The following is a 26,556-nucleotide window of genomic DNA, read 5'->3' as shown; positions in this document are numbered from 1 at the left end:
TTCAGAAAAAATTAATAAAAATGAGATAGAAACAAAAGCTACAGTCATTGGGCTACAAAAATATTTGCTTTTGTAAATACAAAATAGAACTGTATAAATATTATGCATTTAGGAGAGGTGGGGAAATTGTTTTCATTTTTCCATCTTGTTAGATAGGAAAATATAAGAACAACTCCATTAATTTTGGAGGAAGTCAAATAGATTTAGGAAAAAAGGAAAGAAAACTCCTTAATACAGTGTACCCATCCCAGCTTTGTGATTTTGGGCAAGGGATTAAACCTGACTTATGGGAACAAATGTAACTGGCCCACATGCTACAGAGGGTATATATAAGCACCCAGGTGGGATATTGTATATGACAATGCTCTGGACTGTAAAGTGTTACTTAAGCTGTAGGATGAACAGGTACTGGACAGGTGCACGGTGTAGAGAATGGGATTGCTTTTAAAGTAGTATTGAGAAACAGTGACCTGCTGGCTGGAGAAAAGGGGCTCTAGAGTAGGAACTGTTTCACAGGTTGGGGTGGTGGTGGTAGAGGAGTGAGGGTTTGAATGACAAAACAAAGAGACCTTATTTTGTAGCAAAAAGTTTGTGAAATTTTTGGAGTTAGCCAAAAGACATAACGTGGCAGGTGCTTTTAATTTGCCAAGATTTTGTGATTAAATGGTAATGAGGAGCTTATTTGTACAATTAAGGATGTTAGGATTGCCTCTATTATCCTGACTAAACACCATGCAGATATTGTGTATTCAGCTAAAATAACCTCTTCAGATAGTTCTACAGAATCTCACAATTTTCCTGTTTTCAGTAAAACTGTTCTTAACGTACTTTAAATTCGAAGTTTCATGGTATTTTAAACTTTAATTGTGGTGGGTCTGGGCAGATAAAATATTAGGAGAACATACTGTAACTACAGGAAGCTGTCGGACTTAATTCTTCCGTTTTCATAAATTTGTATAATTTCCACGCTTAGAGTGGCAGAACAACAGAACTGTCATACCTTGGATCCTTCTAGGTAGGCTGCCATTGGTTTTTCTTTTCATCCTCTAGGCAATCAGACCATCCAAGACTGGTGTCAGGTTCTCCCAGCCATAGCTGGAGGAGAAGACTGGGTCTCACTTTTTTCTTTTCCCTTGAGGGCTTAAACCACCACTTTGAATTCTAGGTCTAAGCCAATAGCTAAAGTAAAGGTCCTGACCCTTCTCAAAGCCCAGGGAGCTCTTCCCCAAGGATGATGAGTTCAATAAATGTTACACCAATGATGTTAAAGGTCAACAATATTTTGAACCATTTCTGCTTTTAGTTCTTTGGTCAGGGAACTGAAGGGTAAGATGACAATTCAAATTTTGGACACGCTGGGGTTGTACTGAAGGCAAAATGTCCAAGTGCAGATTTCTACAATCAACTAGAAACACATAACTGGAAAGGCAGAGTGAGGACTTTTAGATACCTTTTGTGCCCTTCTCCACATCCTATTAGCCCATCTTTTATTTCCGCTCTTGCTGAGCCAACAATCACTTTGTGCATGGGAACCCACTAGGTGCTCATGTATGCATAACCTCGATATGCTGGAGAGTTAGTCTTGAGGCAGCCCTTGGCCAAAGGAGGATGGGAGTACAAATGTACTCCCAGTACAAATGCTCCACCTCCCGTTGTTCAGCTGGGCAAGTCTGCAGTGCTTCTTTCGTCAACAAGTATCAGTCAGATGAAGCCCAAGTTGCCTCTGGCAGTTGATAATATATTCCCTCCTTCCCTGCTCACTTTCTATAGTCCTGTACCTTGGTATCACTTCGCAAAGTAAACTTCCCAAGAACAAGCCCGTATCCAGGACACCCACACCACAGACTCTGTTTCCTGGGAGAAATCCAGGGGCTAGAGATGAATAACTAAGAGACAACTAGTAAAATGATGTGTAGATGAATGCTTAGATGAGAGAACACCAAAAACCAGAGAACTTCTGGGACGCCTGGGTGGCTCAGTCAGTTAAGCGTCTGACTCTTAATCTCAGTTCAGGTCTTGATCTCAGGGTCATGAGTTCAAGCCCCGCACTGGGTGTGGAGCCCGCTTAAAAAACAAAAACAAAACCCAAACCAGAGAACTCCCCCAGTTAAGGCTGAGATGAGTGAAAACAGTTAGCAAAAAGGGATAGATTAATTACTAGTAAGAAATAGGAAAACCATAATAATGTGTAGGCAGTGGGTAGGCCAAGAGATCAGAGTTAACACATACAGAATTTTCAATTCTAATCTACCCACTGTCTATTTATATATGACATTATGATGTCATACACTGCTTAAGAATTTTCTGGGTACTATCCCCCTCTCCCCACGACTTCTGTGATCAAATATGCAGAGGAAGGGAGAGACAGAAAAAGAAGAAAGGAACAAGGAGGTATAAGGGAGAGAGAGAAAGGATCGCTCTTAATAGCAAGGCGTAAGAAAATACAGATATTCTGTATCATGTAACTAGCAGCATTAATGTTAAATAACATACTTTAATTTTTCCAGTTTCCTTAGTTTGCTTTTGCCAAAAGCCTATTCTATATCCCCTAGAAACATTATCTCTCAATCATCCCTAAAAATAGAAGCTCCAAGACCCCTTGAAATATTAGAGAAAATGGGATCTTGCTTAATAGCTCCACAGAATGAAGCTGCTGAATTGACAGGAACAATGAAAGCCATCAAGAATCTTTTCAATCATCTTGTTAGCATTTTTTCCCTTATAGGAAAGCTGTCCTTCATGAACACAAAGAACAAAATGCAAAAAAGTATTCTTGGATTTTTACCTTGAATGGTTTCAGTACCAATTACATACATTCTGTTAATTGTTCCTTTTTACATTTCTCTTGGCATAAGTATGTTTAAAAGTGGTCAGATTGTGTCTACATAGAGTTTTCTTTCATTATAGTTCCTTGAAAGGATATCTCAATGCTACTACAAAACTTCTGCAAATTAGGAAGTTTAGCTTAGTCTTCAAGATGTTTTAAAAGTTAGTATTAAACCAAAATGAGTTTATCTTCCCCACAAGCATTTGAGGATACTTAAAAAAAAATGTACTGATAAAATAAGACAAAGATTTAGCTATTGATTCTTGCAAATCTTAAACATTTTTGTACAACAAAGAACACCAGAGGTATGTGTGGGTTGTATTTTTCCTTTATTGTACTATGGCAAACTGGTTTGTCAGGAGAAATTTCCAGTTTTTCTTTGAGAATTTGAGGATAATGAGATCCTTTAGTCATCTAATGTTAAAGAATATACTCTTTGATGCTATATTCGGAAACTTGACTTAAGTGTGTTCTAGCAGCGGGGAGACAGCTCTAGCTGGGTGGAGGTAAATCAGTTTCATTAATTATTGGAACAGAGGCATATTCTTTTCACAAAGAACTTTTGAATACATGGGGAAGAGGCAATCCCCAACACAAATGTGGCTGATTCCTTTCCTGTTCTCAAGCAAATGTTTCTGGTACAAGTAATTATGATGATTCCTGAAGGGAGAGGGGTAAAGGCAGAATGCCACAATTTTAAGGGCAATTTGTAAAAGCACATTCAATGTTACAATTTTATATTTGAAAGATGAAAAAAATACTTGCTGCAGTACCAGTGCAAGTAAAGCTCAGATCTGTAGAAGTCAAATTCCATTTTCTGTAGCAAGTATTCTTAAAGGAGGAGGTTGGCCACTGGAGTGCTACAATAAAATCAGGGGGAGGAGCCGTGGTGCTGGAGAGGGTTTGTTACATGTTTAGTTTGCCCACAAGGGGGCAGCTCTTTGATCCTTGTGTCCATTCCTACCTACCTCCTCATTCCCTAATCTCTCAGGTCCTAGCATCTCATTTGTTATCCCTGCCTACATGGCAAGCTGGCAGGAAGGTTTTAGGAAGAAGAGAAAGAGAACATCATCTAAATTTTATCGCAGCTCCTTTTTACTCACTAGTAGGGAGAGTTAGAAAAAGCATGTGAGGAAGAAAGGAAGAAAGGGAGGGAGGAGCTAAAATAGGGGTGAGGAAAATGGATAAAGGAATGGAAACATTCTCATTTCCCCATTCCTATTCATCTTCCCTTCATGACTGACCAAAAAGTTAGGTACTCCCTTATTTTCTAAATAGAACCTGGATGAGGTACATGAAGTATAACCAGTTAGGATTACTGTATGTTCATAGGCTATCTTAAAATTCACAATGACAAATAAACCTAGGCTGGTCTTAATAAATGTAGACTGTGAATAGTCTACTAACTGGGCTGTACAAGCATAAGCAGACGATAATAGTATACTTCAAAATGAAACAAAAAGTAGAAGAAAATTCTACCATATAATTAGTATAGCTTTTGTTATTGTTAAAAACACTTCAGTACAGGACTCATCTTCAAAACGGTGGTTAATTAGAAGCCAAATTATATTGCTCAAGCTACAGGGACCAGGAGTCAAGATTTTTGGATTGACTGTGTAACATGTAGATCTTCAGAATTTCAGAGAAGGCATTTTAATTTTTTATTTGTTATAAGCATTCTGGTAATACCAGAAATGAATTTACCTCTGAAGCAACTCAGAGACTAGCAATTCAGAGACTATACTTGGCTCTATTTTTCATGAACAATGATAGGAATTAAGAGAATTTCCATCAATAAAAACTTTCTTTTGACTTTCTCACAAGGGGTAGGAGAAAGACTACATTTTGTTGCTGGCCTTAGGTTATTCTAATGATTTATTTGAGCTAGGAGAATTAAGTGTTGAAAGTGGGTATTAATTAGTATATGTTCATTTGGTATGATATGTAGTATAAAATGTGACTGGAGCCTTTTCTTCTGACTTTCAGATTTTAAAATCTACTTTTCAATTTGTAGTTATATAAAAACTGGTGTATCAGTTTATAAACCAGGCAACCAATAATGCTAATAAAAACAACAGACTTGTTAATCTAAAATAGGTTACTGGCAGTAACAAGATTAGAAGCTGGAAATGTTTTTTTTTTTTTAAGGTGGAAATGTTTGAATGAATGAACAAAAATTTCATTAAAATTCAAAATTAAGAATTTTTTATATAACTTAATAATCTTACTACTGATATAAAATAAAGAACAGTTCAAAAGTAAATATTTCATTTACATTAAATGTCATTATTTAAAACCATAAAAAAATTTTCATTTATTTAAAGAGAGATTTTCTTTAGGAAACCTTAAGGATACATATATTTAGGCATATCTGAGTTTCTGGGCAAAGCCACCACCTTGTTTCTATATATCGTCTAATTACAGTCTAAAAATGGCCCATTTTTTCCCATCAGAAATAGTCTTATTTCGATTATGCAAATAAGCATTCAAACAATAACTGTAATTCTTTTCATTACCACAAAATCTCTGCTGACATGTAGAGGGAATAGAGAGGATCAATGAAAAACTGAGATTTTTGGAAGCCACCTATAGGACCATTAACATGGTCCTTTCCAACAGCACAGGCTCAGCAGAGCGTGCTTAGAGAGGACCAAGGGGAATAGAAATTTTAGTCGGATCTGGGTCTCTTGGGCAAAGGGAAGAAACAGAGATCAACCTGGGAAAAGGAGCTGAGGAAAAGCATCTTAGTAGCAAATGGTGGTATCTTCAATATATTTACCTGAACTTTCCAGGTTTTTTTTTGAAGTTTATTTATTCAAGTGATCTCTATGCCCAACTTGGGGTTTGAACTCACAACTGGGAGATCAAGAGTCACATGCACTGACTGAGCCAGCCAGGAGCCTCCTGTGATTTTCTAAAGGTCTGTGTCTCTGTAATTCCAGTTTTGATTTATTGAGGTAAGTAACAAATTACAGTGAACCACTAGGTTTATTTCCAGAGATACTATATAACTTCAGATTCGCATTTATATCCTTGTTTTTTAAACCTAATTTTTGTAGTATCCCATTATTTTTCAGAACTATCTCTAGCTTTATAGGCAAAGGAGCTTTTATGAAAGTTATTTACCATCTATCTTAGAGGCTTTCTGGCAATGTCACATTTTGAGGGAAGACTTATGTTTACCATTTCATTGGCTAACCTGTCTTAATTATATTGCTTTCATAGTGCGCAATGTAACACCGTGGTTAAATTTCAATAGTACCAGTCTCTGGAGTGGAGACTGGAATTTGGAGTCATGAAATGCTGATTTCTAAAGCATTCCCCATAGGCAAAATCATGATGAAAACATGTTGTGGGAAAATAAATAAACTACATATTAAGAAAAGTGTATTTCTTTTAAAAATTAAAAAAAGGACTGAACATCTTTTAAAGGGTTATCCTAATGCAAAATCCCTCTTTAAATATAACTAAATTAAAGCAGTGCATTATTGTTTTATTTGAAGCAGGCAACTATAAATATGTAAACATCTGTCCTACATCCTTTTCCATAGTAACCTCTTTCATTTGGTAAAATGTTCAAGTTTGAACATTTTGAAACAAACTAAAGTTATGGCTTAATTTATATAGATAAAAAAATGCATTCACTGGAAGAAATTCTGTGTAAGAACATGTCAAAAATCCTCATCAAATTAAAATTAACTATTAAGAGAGAGTTTCATAAAAACTAAAATATGGAAGTGTCAGTCCCTATTCATGAACTGCCATTCACCCTAACCATGCACACCCATTGCTACCACTGAGGTAATTCGAGGAACAGTGGGCCACTGTAAAACTGACTCTACACAGCCTAGCCAAGACCAAACACCAGGAGGAGATGGCAAACAAGGACCCAAGCTACACAATTAAAAATGACCATCACACTTTTCACCCACAGTTAAACTTCTCTTTGGGAAGTTCCCTCTTGGTCTTTCAACAAGGCATTCATGGCTTGGTACCTATTTCTTTAATTAGGTCAGCTCCAAGCGGAGAGAAGCCTTAATGAGTATGAGTGTTCTTGGGATAAGAAAAGGGAAGTCTAGAGAATTCAGGCTCAATTTTCTGGTGACCCAGTATCTGTATCGCCCCTAACACTCACAACTGTCCTTTCTACTTGTTTTTTTGTTTTGTTTTATGTTTCTGAATTCCCCCTATTAAGAATCTTATTCTGTCACTTGAAAAAGTCATGCTATTAGCTCTAAATGAATGAAATATCGGAGTAGCCTGGAAAACTGTACTACATTTCAAAGGTTCTATTAGGTATTATAAGCAAAAAAATTCTACAAATCCCACCTGGTGATCCAAATACATGGTGTTCCTTTGAAGATGATGTGAAAGAATTTCATTCTAGTAGGCATCAATCAAGAAACAAAGGGGATAGAGAAAGAGGGTGTAGAATTCATGAAAAGGTCAATTTTGAAATAAGAAAAACAGGTAGTTTACCCCAACCTACTATGTCACAGTGCACAACTTTCACAGGCATGCTCCCCTGTAAACTGTACAGATGACATATTAAATTATAAAATTACCCTTGGTTTTATAAGAAATTAAGTAGACATGCACAGAAGCTAAGATACTAAGCAGAAAAATCCTTCAAATGGCTTTAGCAGACTCAGTGTTACAAGTTTTACATGTTAATACTTTTCTGCGACATAGTACTACTTCTTTGGATGTTTCTCATATAACCAGAGGCTATTAAACCCTTTGAGAAATGTTTACATGTGTTCATTCTTTTAATCAAGAACAAAAGAAATATCTTAAACTTAATCTCTGACATTTAAAAGGCGGTATTATTACAAGTATAATCAATTTTCAACTTACTACTTTCCAGGAAATTATAGGATTTTTCAGTATGCTTTATCAGATGTGGAAGCTACAGTATATGGCGAATGATAATCCTGTTTTGCAGTCTGTATGTGTTTTCTATCTCACGACCAAAAGTTGGTTGGTGGGTGAGCGGGTTAGAAGGCTAGGAAGAAATTCATCCTACCCCATCTCCCTTTAATGACGTATAAGTGAAATCTCAAAGGGTCAACAGGAGATCATAATGTCGCTGCAATGATTGCATGGGCTCATGCTCGACACCAATAACACTGATCAAACTGATTAATGAGTGGCTCAAAGTGAGTGGTAATGGGAGACGACACATACAAAACTCTTCATAGCTGACCTTCGGGCTGTGGGCCTCAAGTTTCAGCTGCATGAGCTGTGCTAGCGTATGGTCCCGGACACTGTTCAGTTCGGCCTGCTGCCGTCTCAGCTTTATTAGCAGCAGCGTAAGCTCCTCTGGCTGAAGGAGTACAATTTAAGAATCCAAACAGTGGAAAACAGATTAATTGTTGTCTTAAGTGACAGATATTAAACCAAGATTTCTTGGCAAGTTTCCTCTTATGGTTGACATCAAACATAGTGCCGAGGCACTATGAAGAGAGGTCCTACATAAATGCATAGATATCTAGAGAAACAGAAGGAACAGTGTTACTTAGAAGATACAGCGAAACAACAGTGTATTAAGGCATTTTCTCAGAACTCAAGAGAGAATATTTAAATGTTAAGTATAAAAAAGCACAATGCCAGAAAACCATTATAAAGGTTTGTACATAAGAGCTATTATTAAAAGATATTTTAAAATGACGCCTAAGACTTTTACAGCAACAGAACAATACCTGCACGTCCAACACTCTATTTTAGAGAACAGTAGGCAAATAAAAAGAATTAAAATTCATGTAAAACTTGGATGATATCTTCATATCATTAAACTCAGTACCCAGGATCTATTAATTGCTTCCCAGTTATATTTTTAAAAGTCTCTGTCAGTGTGTTCACAGGATATTTTAAATGACCAAAAGATCAGTTTTTATTTTTTAAGGAAAAAAAAAAAAAGACAGCATTTAATACAAACAGAAACGTTCCTTGAGTATATAAATCCTCCTCCCACACTCTGGGGAAAGCAGAGAACCTTTTGATTTTTGATTGGTTACTATGATCCCTAAGGGAGATAAATTTTCAAAGGGAGAGATAACATTCCTTAACAGGCCAATCTGATATATTTTTCTTTGTTAGAAATGCAATAAAGTATGGTCGCTGGCAGTCTTACAGGTCATAAAATATTATTTGGTGTTTCTCTGAACTTTGTTATGATTAAAAACTGCAGATGGGCCAGAGGGAGACTCTCATCACCTAAGGGCTACGGTGTGCTCTTAAAACTTCCAGGCCAAAAAGCGTTCCTGAGATTGATTGGTCTTGCCTATACCACAGTGCTAATGCTAGCTCTCTTCTGTTCTGTTCATTTGCTGTTGCTCTTTATTTTCTATACGATGCTTCTATACAAAGTGTTTCTATACAACGCTTTTGAGGGACAGAAATAATTTTTAACTGTTATCTGAAATTATATTAAAAAATATTGCCTTCAGGTGAGAAAAATATCAGAAGTAAACTATAGTTACTATGGGATTCGTCAGAAAGAGCTATCTACATGGATGAGACAACAATCTTTTATATTAAAGAGTCAAAGAACGTGTATGTGTGGGACTTGAAGAAATTTCACAACAGGAAAAGAATAGCTGCTTTTGCTCTAATGCAAACCACATCTGGTGACCTCATGACTATGGGACAGTCTGTCTTATGACCACCATATCAAGCTCTTGAGGTCTTGCCAAGGAGAAGGCAGGGTGGTGTAAGGCATGTAGATATTCTAAGACCCAGAGTGATATTTGAAAGAAATACCAAAAGAAGGAATCTTGAGACTCTGGTTTATTATTTGCTGAGTTAAAAAGATAAAGAGTTTTTCAAAAGGACAAAAGGTTCCAATAAGTTTCCGATAATAGGCAAAACAAAAAACAGGCACATTTTTGACCTGCACAAAAGGAGGTGATAAGTAAATTTTATCCTAAATATCCACTAGAGGGAGCAAGGCAGAAGATAAAAATTCATAATATGATACTTAGCATTATCTTAATGCTATAATGCTCTATGTCTGTTTGTCAGATCAACAATCTCATATTTAAAAATTGCAACATTTGAAAGTTTTTAGTTTTAATCAAGCAATATTTATAACCTTTAATAAATAAGCTGCCAGTAGTTTAAAGCCAGAATATCTTCCTTATATCTAAGCATGTAAAGGATGAAAGAGGAAATAAAACAATGTCTGCAAAACACATACAACATGAATTTGTTTTGATTCCTTCAGGAGAGGAATTTTAAATGATGAACAACTGTATAGATCCTCAAATCACATCTTCACTAGAACTGAGACTACCTACTGATATTAAAGCACAGATAAAAGAATGCCATTAAAATTAAACGAAGTAATGAAAAGTTGTCCTTTCTCTTTAACGTGAAGAATAATAGTGTTCTGGTGATAGAACTCCTTCCCAATTTGAACATAATACTGAGGATGAAATGATAATGGTAAGTACTTGCTAACACCTCGTGTATTATTATAGTATCTCCCTGCATAAATATGTAAATCAGTTTTTTCCCTTCTTAAGTTGTTTATCTATATAAAAATTCATGGGAGAAACTTCTTAAGAGGCCCGCAGTGGGACTACACACACTACACCACCCTGCCTGGATCTGTTCCACTAATCAACTACTCCAACTTCTGTTTTAAGAACAAGGGAATTAACATCCAGTGAAGTAAAGAAACCCACCCAATTTATACAACAAACTTTGAAAATATAATCCTATATTTAGGCATTCAGACATTTAGGGAGACGTATCCAGTCCGACAATGAAATGGTTACATGATCCCAAATTCTTCTGATGAGCATCTCTTTCACAAAAGTAGCAATGGTTTTCCTTTGGGAGGAATCCCTCTAAAAATTCAAACTTAGACGCTCTGTCAGAGACGGGCTATCGTGTGTAGCACATACATAAAACATGACATGGTAAATAAAAATACTGAACTCACCGTTTTGCCTTGGAGGCTCTGGGGACTGATAGACTGTAAAGTCAGGCCAGCTGGCATTGACCTCCTATCAGGCACATAGACATGCTAGGAAAAGGAAGGTACAATACAAATTCTGTGGTCAATGTCAGTGACGAGAAATCTGAAGTTTCCATTATAAAATATCACTTAAAATTTGCTATTACTGCTTATGAAAGTAGATATTAAAAGTTAGTTGCAAAGTGGTATCTGAAACTGCATCAATGAACTTTTCATACTGTTACATTAACACCTCCTGGTTTACAGGCACACCTAGGAGATAACTGTGGGTTCGGTCCCTGACTAGTATAATTAAGTGAATATTGCAATAAAGCAAGCCAAATGAAATTTTTGGTTTCCCAGTGCATGTTAAAGTTATATTTAAACTATGCTGTTATTAAGTGGGCAATACCATTATGTCAAAAAAAAGTATATACCTTAATTAAAAGATACTTTACTGTAAAAAATGCTAACCATCATCTGAGCTTTCAGTGAATCATAATCACTGATCACAGGTCACCATAACAAACAGTAATAAAATGGTTTGAAATATTGTGAGAATTACCAAAATGTGACACAGACACGAAGTGAGCAAATGCTGTGGAAAAACGGCACTGACAGACTTGCTTGAGACAGGGTTGGTGCAAACCTTCAATTTGCAAAAAAAAAAAATGCAGTATCTGCAAAGTGCAACAGAACAAGGTATGCCTGTGTTTATGCTTTAAATGAATTTTTTACCCATCTCTGATTCTGTAATATCAAACACTGGTCATGTGGAAAACACTGATTCCGTGAGTTATGCAGATGCTGCCACATATCAGTATACAGTATCAGGAACACACATTTGTTAACACCACCACTGATCCTGAAGCACCGGAACGCTGTCAAACCCACAGTGACAGATACAAGATTTCCAAAATTCTAATATTTGCTTGAAAGCTCAAATTTGTCATCAGTGACAAATACTGTTAGTTGTTTCCTGCAAGTGACAGGATAACATTTCACTTTGAGAAGTGTCCGTCAAATACCAAGTCTGAACAACTATAGTTTGTCTGTCATTCTTTCTTTCAAGTAAAAACGGTGTTTCATGAAAAAAGGAGCTAGCTGCAACTCAATCACACAAATCCCTTTCTGCGAGTCAACCCTAATATTACTTAGTACTTTGGTATGCAAGAGAAATGCCTTAAGCATATTTCCCATTTCATCACAAAGAATATTAAAATGATATATAATGAAAGGTCAAGATGGAATAAAATTATCTTTTACTGCTTCATCAAAGGGTTTTTTAAGTGAAACTGCTACTTTATTTCTACTGCAAGTATGTGGCAGTGAAGCCTACGATGGCCACCACTTAGTTTGGAGCCACTCGCTTGGTTTATGCTAAGGTGCCAATACCCACCATTGCTTTTGCGATATTAGAAAATGGTAACACAATGAATAATGCCTTATTGCCATTATAAAAATAGTTCTGAGCTTATTTATAGACTCCCTGAAAGGGCCACAGGAACCCTCAGGGAATCCATGGACATACTTCGGGAACCATGGGTCACACCCAGGAAAATGACAGGATAGTTTGAAAAAAAATTTTTTGGCAATGTTTAAGAAGTTTTTGGAAAGAGGAACAGTAGACATTATCTGTTGTCTACTGTTGACTAGGAACTAGAGAGAGAGCACACACTCATTTTATATTTGTTGTTGAAACAGATGATAAATTTTGAGCAAGACTATGAAAAATACTAATACCAGGAGAACACTTTTCAACCACACACTAATAAATTGTATTACAGCAGATCTGTCTTAAATATTGTTACTATTTATTTTATTTTGTTTGTTTGTTTGAGACAGAGCGCACATGCATGAGAGGAGGGACAGAGGAAGAGGGACAAAGAGACTCCATGCTGAGTGCGGAGCCCCATACGGGGCTGGATCTCCTGACCTTGAGATCATGACCTGAGCCGAAATCAAGAGTTGGGTGTTTAACCGACGGAGCCACTGAGGCACCCTATTATTACGAATTTTTTTTTTTAAATCAAACTTGATTTAGCCTTTGGGTATACAAAGTGTTAAAACATCGAACTTTGTTACCATGGAGTTCAAAGTGAGCTTTTTTTTTTTTTTTTGGTGAGGCAAACTAAAGCTTCCTCCAAAAAAAAAAAGAAAAAAAAATCCTGATTGACTTATTCATTTCTAACTAATGCTTATTTATGGAAACGTCAAACATAAACTTTATGCAATGTTATAACTGAAGGATTCAGTCTGTCACAAGGATAAGAAAAGGTACATTTTAACATGGTATAAAGCAAAAACATTCTTTAGAATTAAAAAGAAAATGACAGAAAAATTCTTTTTCTTTAAATGATTTTTTTTTTTAAGATTTTATTTTTATTTATTTGACAGAGAGAGACACAGCAAGAGAAGGAACACAAGCAGCAGGGGTGGGAGAGGGAGAAGCAGGCTTCCCGCGGAGCAGGGAGCCTGATGCGGGGCTCGATCCCAAGACCCTGGGATCATGACCTGAGCCGAAGGCAGACGCTTAACGACTAAGCCACCCAGGAGCCCTGAAAAATTCTTTTTCATTTTAGGATAGACATTAAAGAAATGGCTGCATGCAGGTTGACTGATCAAAATGACCGCTTTAGTATTATAAAAAGCTAATTAACACAAAGCACTCTGAATTCACTCCAAATAATTTACTAAGCAATGCTTAAACCAACTGCATGTACAAATGAGAACATGATCTCTATGTATATCTTAATTTTAAAAAAGTATATATACCAGTAAGCATTATTATTCTAATATTAAATTGGGCATCTAAGGAGGTATTTCAATAAGCCAAATACGCAGCTGATTAGAAGATGAGGTTAGCACTTATCTTAGCAAAGAGCAGGATGAGCCTGATATATGAATGCAGGTATGCTGGAAAGGGGCAGGTGTAGAATTTTCAAGTGTGTGAAGAGCCAATAAATATGCAAGTGGTCTTAACCTACATGGAAAGCTGATGAGATATGCTATCCAGCACAGAAGAATGCATAAAGCATCTGCTACTTCTTTGCTCTTGAGGGACGATGCATTGCAAGCTTAGGTTTTTATACGTGAGATTCTGATACTGCAGATTATTTTTGCTTAATTTTTAAAACAAAAGAGCTGCCTTGCTTACCTGCTCCCTATTTTCTTGTCTTTCACATTTAAAAGAAGGAACAGTGTGGCCAGAAACAAAACACAGCCTCCACAAAGTAGTAGTTAGCACAAGCTGAGCAGACATCTTACCTTAGGGTGGTGGGCCCTGTGCCTGTGGTCTACCGTCACATCTGCTCTCTGAATTGGGGAAGATACTTCTGATCTGTATGTTCGTTGAGGGGAGTATCCCTGATAAGCAGCTATTGACCCATGGGAAGGTGATGTGGGAATAGAGTGCATTGTCTGATCAGAGATATTAACCATGGTTTTAGGACTGGTCAAAGTACCGTGACGAGGGAGGGTGCTCTGCTTATTATAAAACTGGCGCTGCTGCCACTCGTAAAGCTGCCACATCGTGTCATCTCTCATTGATCTCCGTTTCTCTTCTGCTCCAGGTCCCATTGTTTTGTCATGAGTGGAAGGGGTGACGCTGCAGATACTCTCAGGCCTGGTCTTGCTGTTTCTTGGGAGTGTTCTATAACCCTCTGGATAGCGCGCCATAACCTGGGCTCTGTGGCTTGGCATATTTCTTGGTAATGTTTGGTAAGAAATTACTCTAAAATTAAAAAAAAAAAATAATTGAAATGTAAAAATGAAGAAGAGAGTTGTTTTCCAGATTCTAAATGAGAGTACATCCCCCCCCACTTTCTGGTAAGTAAAATATATATCGGGACTTACTTTTAAAAAGTTGATCAAAATATTACATGGGGTATCAAATATTAATGAACAGATTTTAACCTTTTTATGAAATTCAGTTGATGAATTTACTACATTAAGTAAAAAAACCATCTTTGTTACTTACATAAAAGACTATTAATTCCACACAACGTACAGTTTGGTTAAAAAAGGGAAAATACTTATTAGTAAGAATGTCCAAGGTCTAATCTCGTCTGTCTCCATATCTTGTTTTCATATCAACAGACTCCTAGAATCTTTTCACACATCTCACCAGAACAGGTGAGTGGGATCACTGTGTAGGAATGGAGTACTGAAGGGTGTGGGCTGAGCCTACACAGCCAGAGGACAGGAAATGAACTACTGCAGGTGCGTGTGATTCCTCCATTGCAACGCTTCCTTCAGAAAGCATGACTATTTCTGGGAAGACGTACATCAGTACATTTGTGGTTGGAAGAGAAAATTCCCCTTGATAACTTTTCTTAATTTGAAAAATAAAAATGACTCGAAGCTAAAGCTCAAAACTGAACGTAGAGACAAAAATACTCAAACATAACAATATTTAGGTATACAACTGTAAATCTCAGGAATTTCACATGTTTCTAGCATAGAAATGAATATTCCACCTTGGTATAAACATTTGTGGGAGGCTTTTTAAAGCAATCTAAAACTTCCCCATGGACATTAAGCATCTAAAATAAAGTTCTTTTAAAATGCCGTATTTTTGGATATAGATACACTAGGCATATTACTAAGCAAAGATTATTCTAGTTTCCTAAAATGAAAGAATAAAGTAGAATTTTAGTTTACAATTTTTTAAAAAAGACACTGTGATAAAAACACTGCTCTGAATTTATCAAAACTATCCTTTTGCTAACCTCATGCCAGTAGATAAATTAAATAAAAAGGATTTTCAAAAATCAATTAAAAATTTTAAATGAAGTTAGCATTTGTGTTTCCCCACCATCTTCAGAGGTAGACATAAGGTGTAATTACAATTCAAATTCTAAATGCTAACACAACCTTTTTAATAACAGTAACCACAATAAAATCTAGATTTAAAAAATCAATATTAAATCATAAGTATTCATCTTATGCTAGCATCTATATTGGGCATAAATTTATATCCTAATATAAAATGTAATTCAATAAACCAAATGTGGGAGAGTTGGGGCCCCATAAACCCAGGCTACCTGACCTCTTCTTTCAATGTTTAGTTAATACTTTTCTTCTGTATACTGTATTTTCAACATAGAATATATTTTGGAATTGTGCATATGTAATTGCATAATATTTTGCTGCCTCCTACTGGATGTTAACATGCCCAAAAGGTTGGTGATTACATAGACCAGAAAATTTAATGTGTAAGTTACTTGACCATACTCTTCAATGATCTGAGAATCCTTGGCTGACAAGCTGGATGTCAGAGCTGTTTGACCCAAAGACTGTTGTCAGTAACAATGCATACTAATGTACTGTAGTAAGAAAAGACTGCATTGTGATTAGGTATAATGAGCTGGGTGCATTCGAGCTATGAAGTATGGGGAAATAAAAATCCCTGCAAAATTTGTGCCCACTAGGGCAGTAAAATGATGTTACCTTTACACAAACACCAGAGGGAGTCTCAAATATACCTTTTTGTGGCTTAAAGCACCCACAAAGGGGATAAAGCTGTGAAAAATACAGCAACACAGTGGAAAAAGAGTAAAGTGGAAAAAAGCAGTTGATCCAAAGTCAGGAGGGCCAAGATCCTTGCTCTTCTACTAAGTACAAAGACCTTGGAGTTCATCTGGGACTCAGAGAATGTTAGAGTGTGTGGTGGGTTTTTTTCTTTTTGGCGGGGGGTGGGGGGTAGTATGTGTTTTGAGAACAGGGTAGGAAAGACCAAGAGCACACACTCCTTTTAATTTTTTTATTATTTAAAGTAATCTATACGCCCAACACGGGGCTTGAACTCATGACCCTGAGATCAAGAGTCCCAAGCTGTACTGACTGAGCCAAATCTGGCAAACTGAAACTTTTGAAGATTTGGTTTTATCATCTATAAGATGATCTGATCACAAAACTATCTTATAGTTCTAAACTCCATGTCTTATTATGTATTTGAAATATTTCCAATTCCTTCAACCGTTTCCCTCTAAACTAAACCTCCTTCATCATGCTGGTTGTTCTTCAGCTTCTCAAAGTCTTCACTTGTAACAGGCTTGCTCAAAATTGAACATCGTGCCTCACCCTCCCCCCACAATCCCCACAAGAACTATTGCAAGCAAGGCTAATCATCTGATGCCTTTGGGGCTGGAGTAAAGGAGAAAGGTACCCAGTATTCTGGTATAACCAGCATAAGGGTTCACTTATTTGCGGCTTTCTCGCCACAAATATTTCCTCTTTTTTTCTCTGGGATTGGTCTTCCTTCCTTCCTATCCCCACCTTCTCTGTTCACACTAAAGCTAGAAACTGGAAAAAGTACAGAGTTGGCAACCCCACCTCTATCTGCTTAGGAAGCACAGAAATAGATTCCATCCTAGAAATTCTGTCCTACTACTAAAGCAATTTGCCCCAACACACCTTGATTTGGTCATTCACAAATTCAAGAACTATTATAGAAACCTTAATATGCAAAAGGCTCTGTACTAAGCACTGAACTATATCATAGAAGAATATATTGATAATATAAATATTAACTTTATATCCAGTTTGGAAATATGGGAAAAGATTATTTATAAACATATAAGGATGGGACATATATTGTTAATCTAAAATACTAAAAACTGTCTATAAACTAATGTTTAAATTCCATTTCAGAAAATCTATTGCACTAAACACCCCCATCAGTGCTCTGAAGCATTCACAATATGTGAGCTGGACCCTCTTGTAGAGATGTATATGGAACTTGAACCGTTAACATACCATACGATCATTAAGAGGAGGCTAATTAATGATTACAAAGTTTAAAAGGCTCTTCTGCCATCTCTGAAACTACTTTTGAAGAATTTTAATAGAAAGTTAGGTTATTATCAAGTAAATTTATTTTTAGCCCATACGCTTTCTAGCATTTTGAGACCTGTTTTTCAAAAACTAGTTTCCTTCAGTGGTTTTCCCCAAAGAAATTCAAATTAAGCAAAGTGTGATTTACTTTTAAGTGAAAGCTTAAGAAATGAACACTGTAAGCTCCTTCATCAGGTTTGGTGCTCCATTCACCAGCAGCTGCCTGTCAAACACCATGAAAACCCTGTCCCTGTGATTCTGCCAGGCAGAACAATGGATTAAGGCACCATGCATCTTAACAGTGACTGCCACTCACAAAGAAACTTTAAAGCTCTGTTCACAGACGCAGGGATCTATTATTTGATGAAATATTAAACTTTTCTTTCCATCAGAACTTTAAAAGCAAGCCTTTCATAAAGTTTTACAAAATGAATTATACTATGAATAACCTGTATGCTTCTTTCCACCAATAAAAATTATTTAATTATAAAACATCAACTGTTTTTTAAATATGAAGTTCATATGATAATGTAGAATTGATCTATCTCAATGATCCAAAGTAGCCTCTAGCCAGTGAATCCAAAGTTGGAGGGGAGAAAAACACAGAGAAAATCTTAGGTCAAAATAAACTTCAGAAGCTGTAGGTCTGCATTCAAAAGAAAGTCACAGAGAAAGCCTTTACGTATGTTAATTATACCCATCAAGAAACCCAAAAGTTCTTGAAACTAATATTTATGCTCAACAATTAAAAAAAAACCTAACTTCCAGATGTCTGTCGAACCTCTTTAACTATACAGTTTCAACCGTAAGAAAGTATGAAATCATTGAGGAACGTGATTTAACTAAGAAGTGAGATTTAATTTGCTGGGTAGAGATTCAGCAAATTTTCTGGCTGGGATTTTTATTATTGTTCCCCTGAAAATGGTTACCTTAAGTACTATCAAACATCCGTTCATTCCCCAACCCCCCCCCCCCCCCCGAAACTAACTCTGGCGTCTCTTCAGCCAGAAATTAACAAATATGTCTCACAATTCTCCCTTGGGAAAATCAGAAAAGTGAGTGCTGCGGGTGGAGAAGAAGAAAATGAAAGTGAACACACTGCCGGAGTGTTTTGCAGTGCTGGTTGAGATAACAAAAGATGAGGCCAAGTGCACCCAGGCCTTTGAGCTGTTCCTGAAAGGAGAGAGACTTTGGCTGACAGCCGCAGACGTCAGCCACGCCAACTGAGCAAACTGGAAGAACGTTCCTATACCTCAGAAGTTTCACATTAAATTAATCTTCATTTAACCGAAACACATTAATGCCATCGTTTTGTGGTTTTCTACTACTGAGAAGTAAGAGTCACAATAACTCCTCAGGTAATTCTTCCCACTACATTAAAGTATTTTTAAAATTTTGCATCACCAAATTCCTGCCTAATGACAGAACACTGTTCCTCATCAGTAGGTGCCTGCTTTTCCTCCCTCTCCTCTGGTCTTCATTTTTCATCTCTTTTGCAGGCCCCCACAATCTGTTTGTTCCCTTAAATGTAAATGTTCTTTCAGGTTTTCCTCTAGAATCTTTATTTTATCCAGCCTCCAGCTGAATGAATTTATCTTCTCTCATCCTTCCCTGTAAGTACTTTTGATATAATGATGATGTCCCAAACCTTACTCAAGTCCAGATTTCTCTTGGGAGCTACAGACTACAGGCACCTCAAATTTAACCTGTCCAATCACTTATTACAAAATCTCTCTTTCTAAATCTTCTCCATGCTGTTAAAGGCACCAAACCACCCTTGATGATCAGAGGCCTAAAAGCAGGGTTTCATTCTTGATTTTCCCCATCACTCAAACTAGACTAGGACTAGTTTGCAATCAAGCACATCCAAGCACTCAACTAGTCTTGTCAGTCCTACCTCAAATACATCCCCTTCCTCTCCTTGTTTCACTTACTCCAATAGCTTTTGAATTTTCTCTAATCTGTTCTCCAGATTCTGCAGCTGGAGAGATCTTTCTGAAACACCAATGTGAACACATCTCCTCTGGCTTATCTCTCCAGCCTCCTTTCTCCTACACCATCACAGCAGATGCACCTAAGCCATACTGGATTTCTCTGGATTCCTTTTCCTGCTCCCTATCAACTCTGCAGTTTTGCAGATCTAAACCAAGATAAATATGCCACTTTTTTTACATTTCATTTTGTATTTCACTTCCTGCAGAAGGGTTTTCCTGGACCCACAGATTGTGCTGATTGTCCCTGTTCTTTTTTTTTTTTAAAGATTTTATTTATTTATTTGATAGAGAGAGTGAGAGAGCACAAGCAGGGGGAACAGTAGAGGGAGAGGGAGAAGCAGGCTCCCCGCCAAGCAGGGAGCTCGATGCGGGGCTCGATGCGGGGCTCGATCCCAGGACCCTGGGATCATGACCTGAGCCGAAGGCAGATGCTTAACCATCTGAGCCACCCAGGCGCCCCGATTGTCCCTGTTCTTGTAAGTATCATGTTCTTCCTTCATTTTGTCACAGTATACTGGACTTGTTTATTTTTCTCCTCTACAGGGTAAGGACCTCTTTGAGAAATCTGGACAGAACAATGGGAGACAGAGAAAAAACACTCATGTCTCATTACCATGAAGAAGAGAGACAGGAAGCTATAATGTCTAAAAATGCAATTTCAAGTACTATTTTTCAATAGGTGTGTCAGAAACCAATCTCCACTGACAGTGTGTGAAAGAAATCTGGGTTCAGAACACAGAACAAGACACTTACCCCCTGGTTTCTTCTTCATGGCCCCTCCCCTTCTGGATTTTAATCCACTGTTCCAACTGTTGCATTGAGTTTGTCCTCTGGATGACTCGATCAGCCTCTGTGTGTAAGGGCCCTGTATTTGGGTGATTTATACCTCTAAGATCTGCCAGGCTAACATTGACTGTTTTGTTCTCTGAGCTATTCACATTGACTGGCCTATAGTGTCCAGTCTGAGCTGGGCATGTTGACCCGCTCTCATATTCAGATGGCAGAGAATTCAACTTTACGCTATTAATTTTTGTTAAAGGTCTATCTTGACCATTCTTCTGAAATCCATATTTTTCAGCTTCTAATGCCTTTTTCTCTTCATTTTTGCTTATTTCCTTGTTTTTCTGGTTATTTTGGACTTCTGGTTTAATTAGCACTCTATGGTTGGGAAAGTTATTGATTTCTTTAGTTGGTGCATTTTCAGATGTAATCTTGTCCACTCTGAAATCAGAGAAGAAAATCATAGTAAGTCAGATGAAATAATGCACGTGTTATTTCTTGGATTCAATCTAGGAAAAATGCAAAGTTACCTTTGACTTTATGAAAAAAACTGAAAGGGTCATAGAGGATAAGCCTGTATAAATCCCTAATGTTGTGATATGAAAATTCAAGCACAACATCAGAATGTGTAAATAGAAAGAAGGTGGGGGGAAGAAAACATAAAATATACAGTGTATAAAGCACTGAAGGATAAAAAGTGATGAGTGTCCCCGTTAGAAATCTGGAAATAAAGCAAATTAGGATTACCCTTTGAGAGTAAAACCACAAAATCCACACTTAAAAGACCACAGCAGCCAGTCATTTGAAATAAACAACGTGGCTTCCAGCCAGGAGGGTTTAACTCATCTTGAGACAAACATGAGTCTGGTTTGTGGAAATGGCTGCACCAAGAAATTATAGTCTGATGCTGTCGAAGATCTGCACCATATGACTAACTAGCGTGTTTGCATTCAAGAGGACCTGACTTTTGGTTAAGGGCTCTCACAGCCAGACTGCGTGTGTTCAGCTTGCAGCTCTACCTCTTACTGGCTGTGTCTCTGGACAAGGTGTGGAAATTTACTGTGCTTCAACCTCCTCTTTGGTAAATGGGGATAATTGTAGCACCAGGGTTATAGGATTGTGTGAGGACCAGATGAGTGTATCAGTGGCTGCCACACACTTTATTACTGTTATCATTCTATTTTATCACACAATTTTGGATTAGAATGTGGCATTCTGTGTCCATCTCCCCACTGGAAGAATGTGCTGCTTAATAATAGTAGGTGACTGGGCCACCAGTTTTATTGCTCACCATTCCAGCTGTTTTATCTAGGTCTTTTTGATGAGAATCAGCTTCTCTGAGACCAATCACTTCCAGACCCTGACAAGACCAAGCTGAGTGTCTGAACCTGCATGAAATCGCCAAGATCGTGCCATGCTGGGAGGCCTTTCCGGAATTGGCCAACCGTCCACATTTCAATATGTATTAATGCTCCTATGGGATCCTAATGGGGTACTGCTGTCAGTGTTAAGTGATGAGCGGGAAATATATAACTCGCACACATACAGCTATAGATAGTTTATAGAGTATGGTGAGTGAGGAAAACAATGAAAAGAAAGGTGACTGCTTTTCGTAAATTTGTGTATGATCCATATATTTAGGTTGGATATAACTCATAGCTTGTAGATTGGAAACAATATTAGACACTGGGAAAGTTTACTAAGATATGCTATGGAGTTTCTTTCTCTTAAAAGATAAAAGAGAAGATTTACACTAAAAGCACATTTATCCTTATTAAATTCTAGGGGTGAAGGAGTGGGTTTAACATAGAATATCACATACCTGAAAAAAAATTTTTTTATCTAAAAAAAAATTTTAAACTTAGTTACCTCTAGTTAATCTAAAGCTATTATTTTAAATTAGAACAGCACTGCCTTTCTTTTTTTCTTTTTTTTTTTTTTTAAAGATTTTATTTATTTATTTGAGAGAGAGAGAATGAGAGACAGAGAGCATGAGAGGGAGGAGGGTCAGAGGGAGAAGCAGACTCCCCGCCGAGCAGGGAGCCCGATGCGGGACTCGATCCCGGGACTCCAGGATCATGACCTGAGCCGAAGGCAGTCACTTAACCAACTGAGCCACCCAGGCGCCCCAGCACTGCCTTTCTTATCTTGATTTTTCCAAAGACTTATCATTTAAGAAATGTAATAAAAAAAGACATATATACTGACTTTTCAAATGGGAACAAGCGAATTTAAAAGAAATGAACTATCTAGTTAAAAGCTAGATGTTTTGGGCGCCTGGGTGGCTCAGATGGTTAGGCGTCTGCCTTCGGCTCAGGTCATGATCCCAGGGTCCTGGGATCGAGTCCCGCATCGGGCTCCCTGCTCCTTGGGAGCCTGCTTCTCCCTCTGCCTCTCTCTCTCTCTGTCTCTAATGAATAAATAAATAAAATCTTTAAAAAAAAAAAAAAAAAAAAAAGCTAGATGTTTTATCTCTTAGGTGATATGCTCTGATAAATATTTGTTAAGTATTCTAGCCATACAGGAAAGAGAGCCCATTACCTTAAAACCAACCAAACAAAATCTCCCTATACTTATGAAGTATTACCATAATTAGGTTCCTTCAGTTTGAAATATTAAGTGAGACCAACAAGGCAGGATAAAAATGCCAACAGCGAGAAGTAGAAGAAAGACGTAATTCCTACAGGATAATGGTGACATCAGGCTGGGCACATGGGTGGTCTTCAGTAATTTCTGGCTGAGTAAATTATATCAACACAACCTGCTAAAAATTGTTACAGGCACATAATCAACTAAAAGCTTGTCATAAGTCCAACCAAAATACTATTATTTTTATCACCCTAAATTATGAGTAATTATCAGTTTTTAGAGTGGAAAATTACGAAAAAAAATTGAAGTTGAAATTCTGAGATAAGGACAACATACAATATGAGATTATCTGGAAATCATATATTTAAATTATGACACTGATTTCTTTATTCTAAATAGTTTCTTGAAAATTTTACTCTAAGGTTAAAATTATCTTAAGATTTTCAATTAATTCTTTTCACCTACACATTTTCCCTAGCTATCTGTGCTAATCATCTCCTCTTTATGTCCATTTGGGTAATTATTTTTTTTTAAAGTAAACTCTACACCCATACATGGGGCTTAAACTCATGACCCTGAGATCAAGACTCCCATGCACCAGCAACTGAGCCAGCCAGGCAACCCCCATTTGGATAATTTTTACACATGAAATTCCAAAAGCAAATTTTCCTTTTATTAGCTTTCAACTTAGAATATGCAACTAGTTGAGTGTCTTTTTTTTTTTTAATTGGTGTCCTAGTATTTAATCTGGGTCTTCCTTTCTTTTCTCTCCTTTTTCCTAGCTCTAATGACTAGTGACTGGTTAAGTTGATTTGAACTTGATATTTAAAAAAAATAAACACAAATATATTTATATAGCATCAACTTCATTCAATCTTTTAACCAGTGAGTCAAAAGACTTTATTAATATGTACACTAACCCTCCTCCCCATCAAAACTAAAGATTTATATTGTAACACGCCCCTAATTCCTTCAGAAGAGAGAAAAAAGACCAAACATGCAAGTAAGCATCTTCCTTGTATAAGGTATATGCTCAATTGCTGCTGACTGGAAAAGAACTTAATTGTGTCACAGATTTTTCTTCAAATTACAGGAATACAATTTTTTTTTAAAGCACATTATTCAGCTGCTATTTAAGTAGTTTTATAAACAGAGTTCCTCTCACTAGTTCTTAATATAGTTGATTATTAAAATGATTTAGATGTTCAAGCAGAGAAAAAGAAATCACAGATCAATTTTAATAGTACATATTTATATTACCAAGGACTCTGAGTACTGAAGTTTCAAAAGAAAGAAAGTAGAATTCATCAAGAAATAGACATACTTAGAAATGACCTTAATGAGTTGTTTTCTGGAGACGTTTATCATAAAACCATCAGAATTAACCAGCAAATGCTGAAGAAATGAAACTCATCAAAATTTTTTATTTATATTTATTATACTCCAAAAACATACAACATAATATAAAAGCACAATAAAATTAACTTCATGAATATAAATTCTCTTTGAGGATTTAGGCCTTAAAACACTGTCTTGTGTAGGTTTAAGATAACAATTAAAAATGTACTTACCGGAAATTAAAGGTAATTCTGTAAGAAGAAAGAATATTCAGTTTGAATGTTAGGATTCTGTATTCACCTCAGTACACTGATAGGTGAAAATGAATAAAGAGGAAATGTGGAATAAAAATGCAGGTGGTATCTCAAATTAACTAAAGGTGTATTAATTTAATACAGAATATGAATTACTCCTTGCTTTCTGAGGAAGAAATGATTTCATATCATGACTTATAAAATGATATGTACTATGATAACGATATATACTTGCAGGGCATGGATTAAAATGTAAGTGGCAATCACCATTATTTTCCCTACAAGCCTTTACCTTTTCACAGGTTCTGTCTGTACTAGGGCAGCATCTAACATGGCTTTCATCCACAACTCCATTTCCTTTCCTGTATCAGTGCAGAAATAATAGGTCCGCATGTTTGGATGGGCTGCCTGATTGAAAATGACAGGATCATTGTAAATAGATACACGGGATCTGTAAGAGAAAAAGAAAGACAGTTAAGTGGTTCCCTACATAGATCATTACTATCAACTTTCAAAGAAAGCAGACTTGGCTTATACACAGTTACAGAAATGAGTGACTTAAAATATAATTCAATCTTGAAAAAATATAAATATTAGTATGTCCTCCCAACATTGCCATTTTTCCTTTGAAAATCAAAACAAGGAAAAAAGGTGTATGGGAAGGAAAGGAGGTAAGAAATGAAGTCCCTTGTCATGCCTCCTTGCCATGCCTGTTCCATGTATACACCCTTAGCAATTTCTATTTACTACAATTCACACCTCTTGATTCAAGAATGTTCCATAAAAATAGAACTATCAAACAATCCAGCAAATCCCCTTCTTCTTTTTTTTCTTTTCTTTTCACAAATCCCCTTCTTATTCAAAGAAGAAAACACCAATTCAAAGAGAAATACGATTGGTGGCTCAGTTGGTTAAGCATCTGACTCTTGGTTTTGGCTTGGGTGGTGATCTTGGGGTCATGGGATGGAGCCTGGCATCAAGCACCATGTTGGGTGTAGAGCCTGCTTGGGATTCTCTCTCTCTCCCTCTCCGTTTGGCCCTCCTCCTGCTTGTGTGAGTGCTCTCTCTCTCTCTCTCATAGATAAATAAACTCTTTAAAGACAAAACAAAAAACAAAGAGATATATGCACCCCCCACTGCAGCATTATTTACAACAGCCAAGATATGGAAGCAACCTAAGTGTCCACTGATAGATGAATGGATAAAGCAGATGTGGCAGACAAACACAGACACACACACTGGAATACTACTTAGCCATAAAAAAGAAATGGAATCTTGCAATGACATGGATAGACCTGGAGGGTATTATGCCAAGTACTATAAGTCTGACAGAAAAAGAAATATTGTCTGATTGTACTAATATGTGGAACCTAAAAAACAAATGAACAAACAAAACAAAACAGAAACAGACTCAAAGATATAGGGAACAAACTTTTGGTTACCAGATGCAGGAGGGATTGGAGGGTAGGCGAAAAAAAGGTGAAGAGGATTAAGAGGTACAAACTTCCAGTTATAACTAAGTCACAGGGATATAATATACAGCGTAGGGATACAGTCAATAATACTGTAATAACTCTGTATGGTGACAGGTGGTAAGTAGACTTACTGTGAGGATTATTTCATAATATATAAAGATATCAAATCATTATGATGTACACCTGAGACTAACTGTATGTCAATTATACTTCAATAAAAAAGGATGTTCTAGAGCAACCAGCAATAAAATTAATAGAAATGTACATGTCATAGTATTTCCCCTTTGTGTTAGCAATTTCTTTAGTCTTCAAAAGGTGCTGCTGTGAAAGCATTTTGTTTAATCCTCATAGACATCTACACACAAACATAAAAGATTTATAAATGATCCAAAATGGTATCTCCCTTTAGATTTTCATCTCAAGTGTCAGAGTTAAATAAAATGTAAATGTTTTGGGTTTGAGGAAGGCCTATGTAATGGTAAGTGGGTTTTTATCTTTA

General features: G+C 36.8%; 1 protein-coding gene across 25 annotated transcripts in view; it reads right to left on the bottom strand.

Annotated features, from left to right (window-relative positions):
* The window catches only part of PLEKHA5 (pleckstrin homology domain containing A5), a 238,832-nt gene that overhangs the window by 59,504 nt on the left and 152,772 nt on the right, over window positions 1–26,556 (bottom strand). For 11 of the 25 annotated variants that reach the window (XR_013449095.1, XM_078075676.1, XM_078075681.1 and 8 more), the window contains 7 exons: window positions 24,875–24,990; window positions 24,562–24,579; window positions 20,375–20,842; window positions 14,058–14,523; window positions 10,776–10,859; window positions 8,034–8,153; window positions 7,157–7,210 (listed from right to left, as the gene is read on the bottom strand). Coding sequence is in view for 24 of the 25 variants with exons in the window: in XM_078075676.1 (XP_077931802.1) it covers window positions 7,157–7,210; window positions 8,034–8,153; window positions 10,776–10,859; window positions 14,058–14,523; window positions 20,375–20,842; window positions 24,562–24,579; window positions 24,875–24,990 (1,326 nt within the window). In the remaining variant the exon portion in view is untranslated. The remainder of the gene's footprint in view (window positions 1–7,156; window positions 7,211–8,033; window positions 8,154–10,775; window positions 10,860–14,057; window positions 14,524–20,374; window positions 20,843–24,561; window positions 24,580–24,874; window positions 24,991–26,556) is intronic. The other 14 variants (XM_078075679.1, XM_078075687.1, XM_078075682.1 and 11 more) reach the window with 5 other exon arrangements.

Source organism: Halichoerus grypus, chromosome 6 (genome assembly GCF_964656455.1).
Source record: "Halichoerus grypus chromosome 6, mHalGry1.hap1.1, whole genome shotgun sequence".
NCBI classification, from domain to species: Eukaryota; Metazoa; Chordata; class Mammalia; order Carnivora; family Phocidae; genus Halichoerus; species Halichoerus grypus.
Note: the sequence above shows the minus strand (reverse complement) of the source record. Positions and strands in the feature narration are given on the sequence as shown.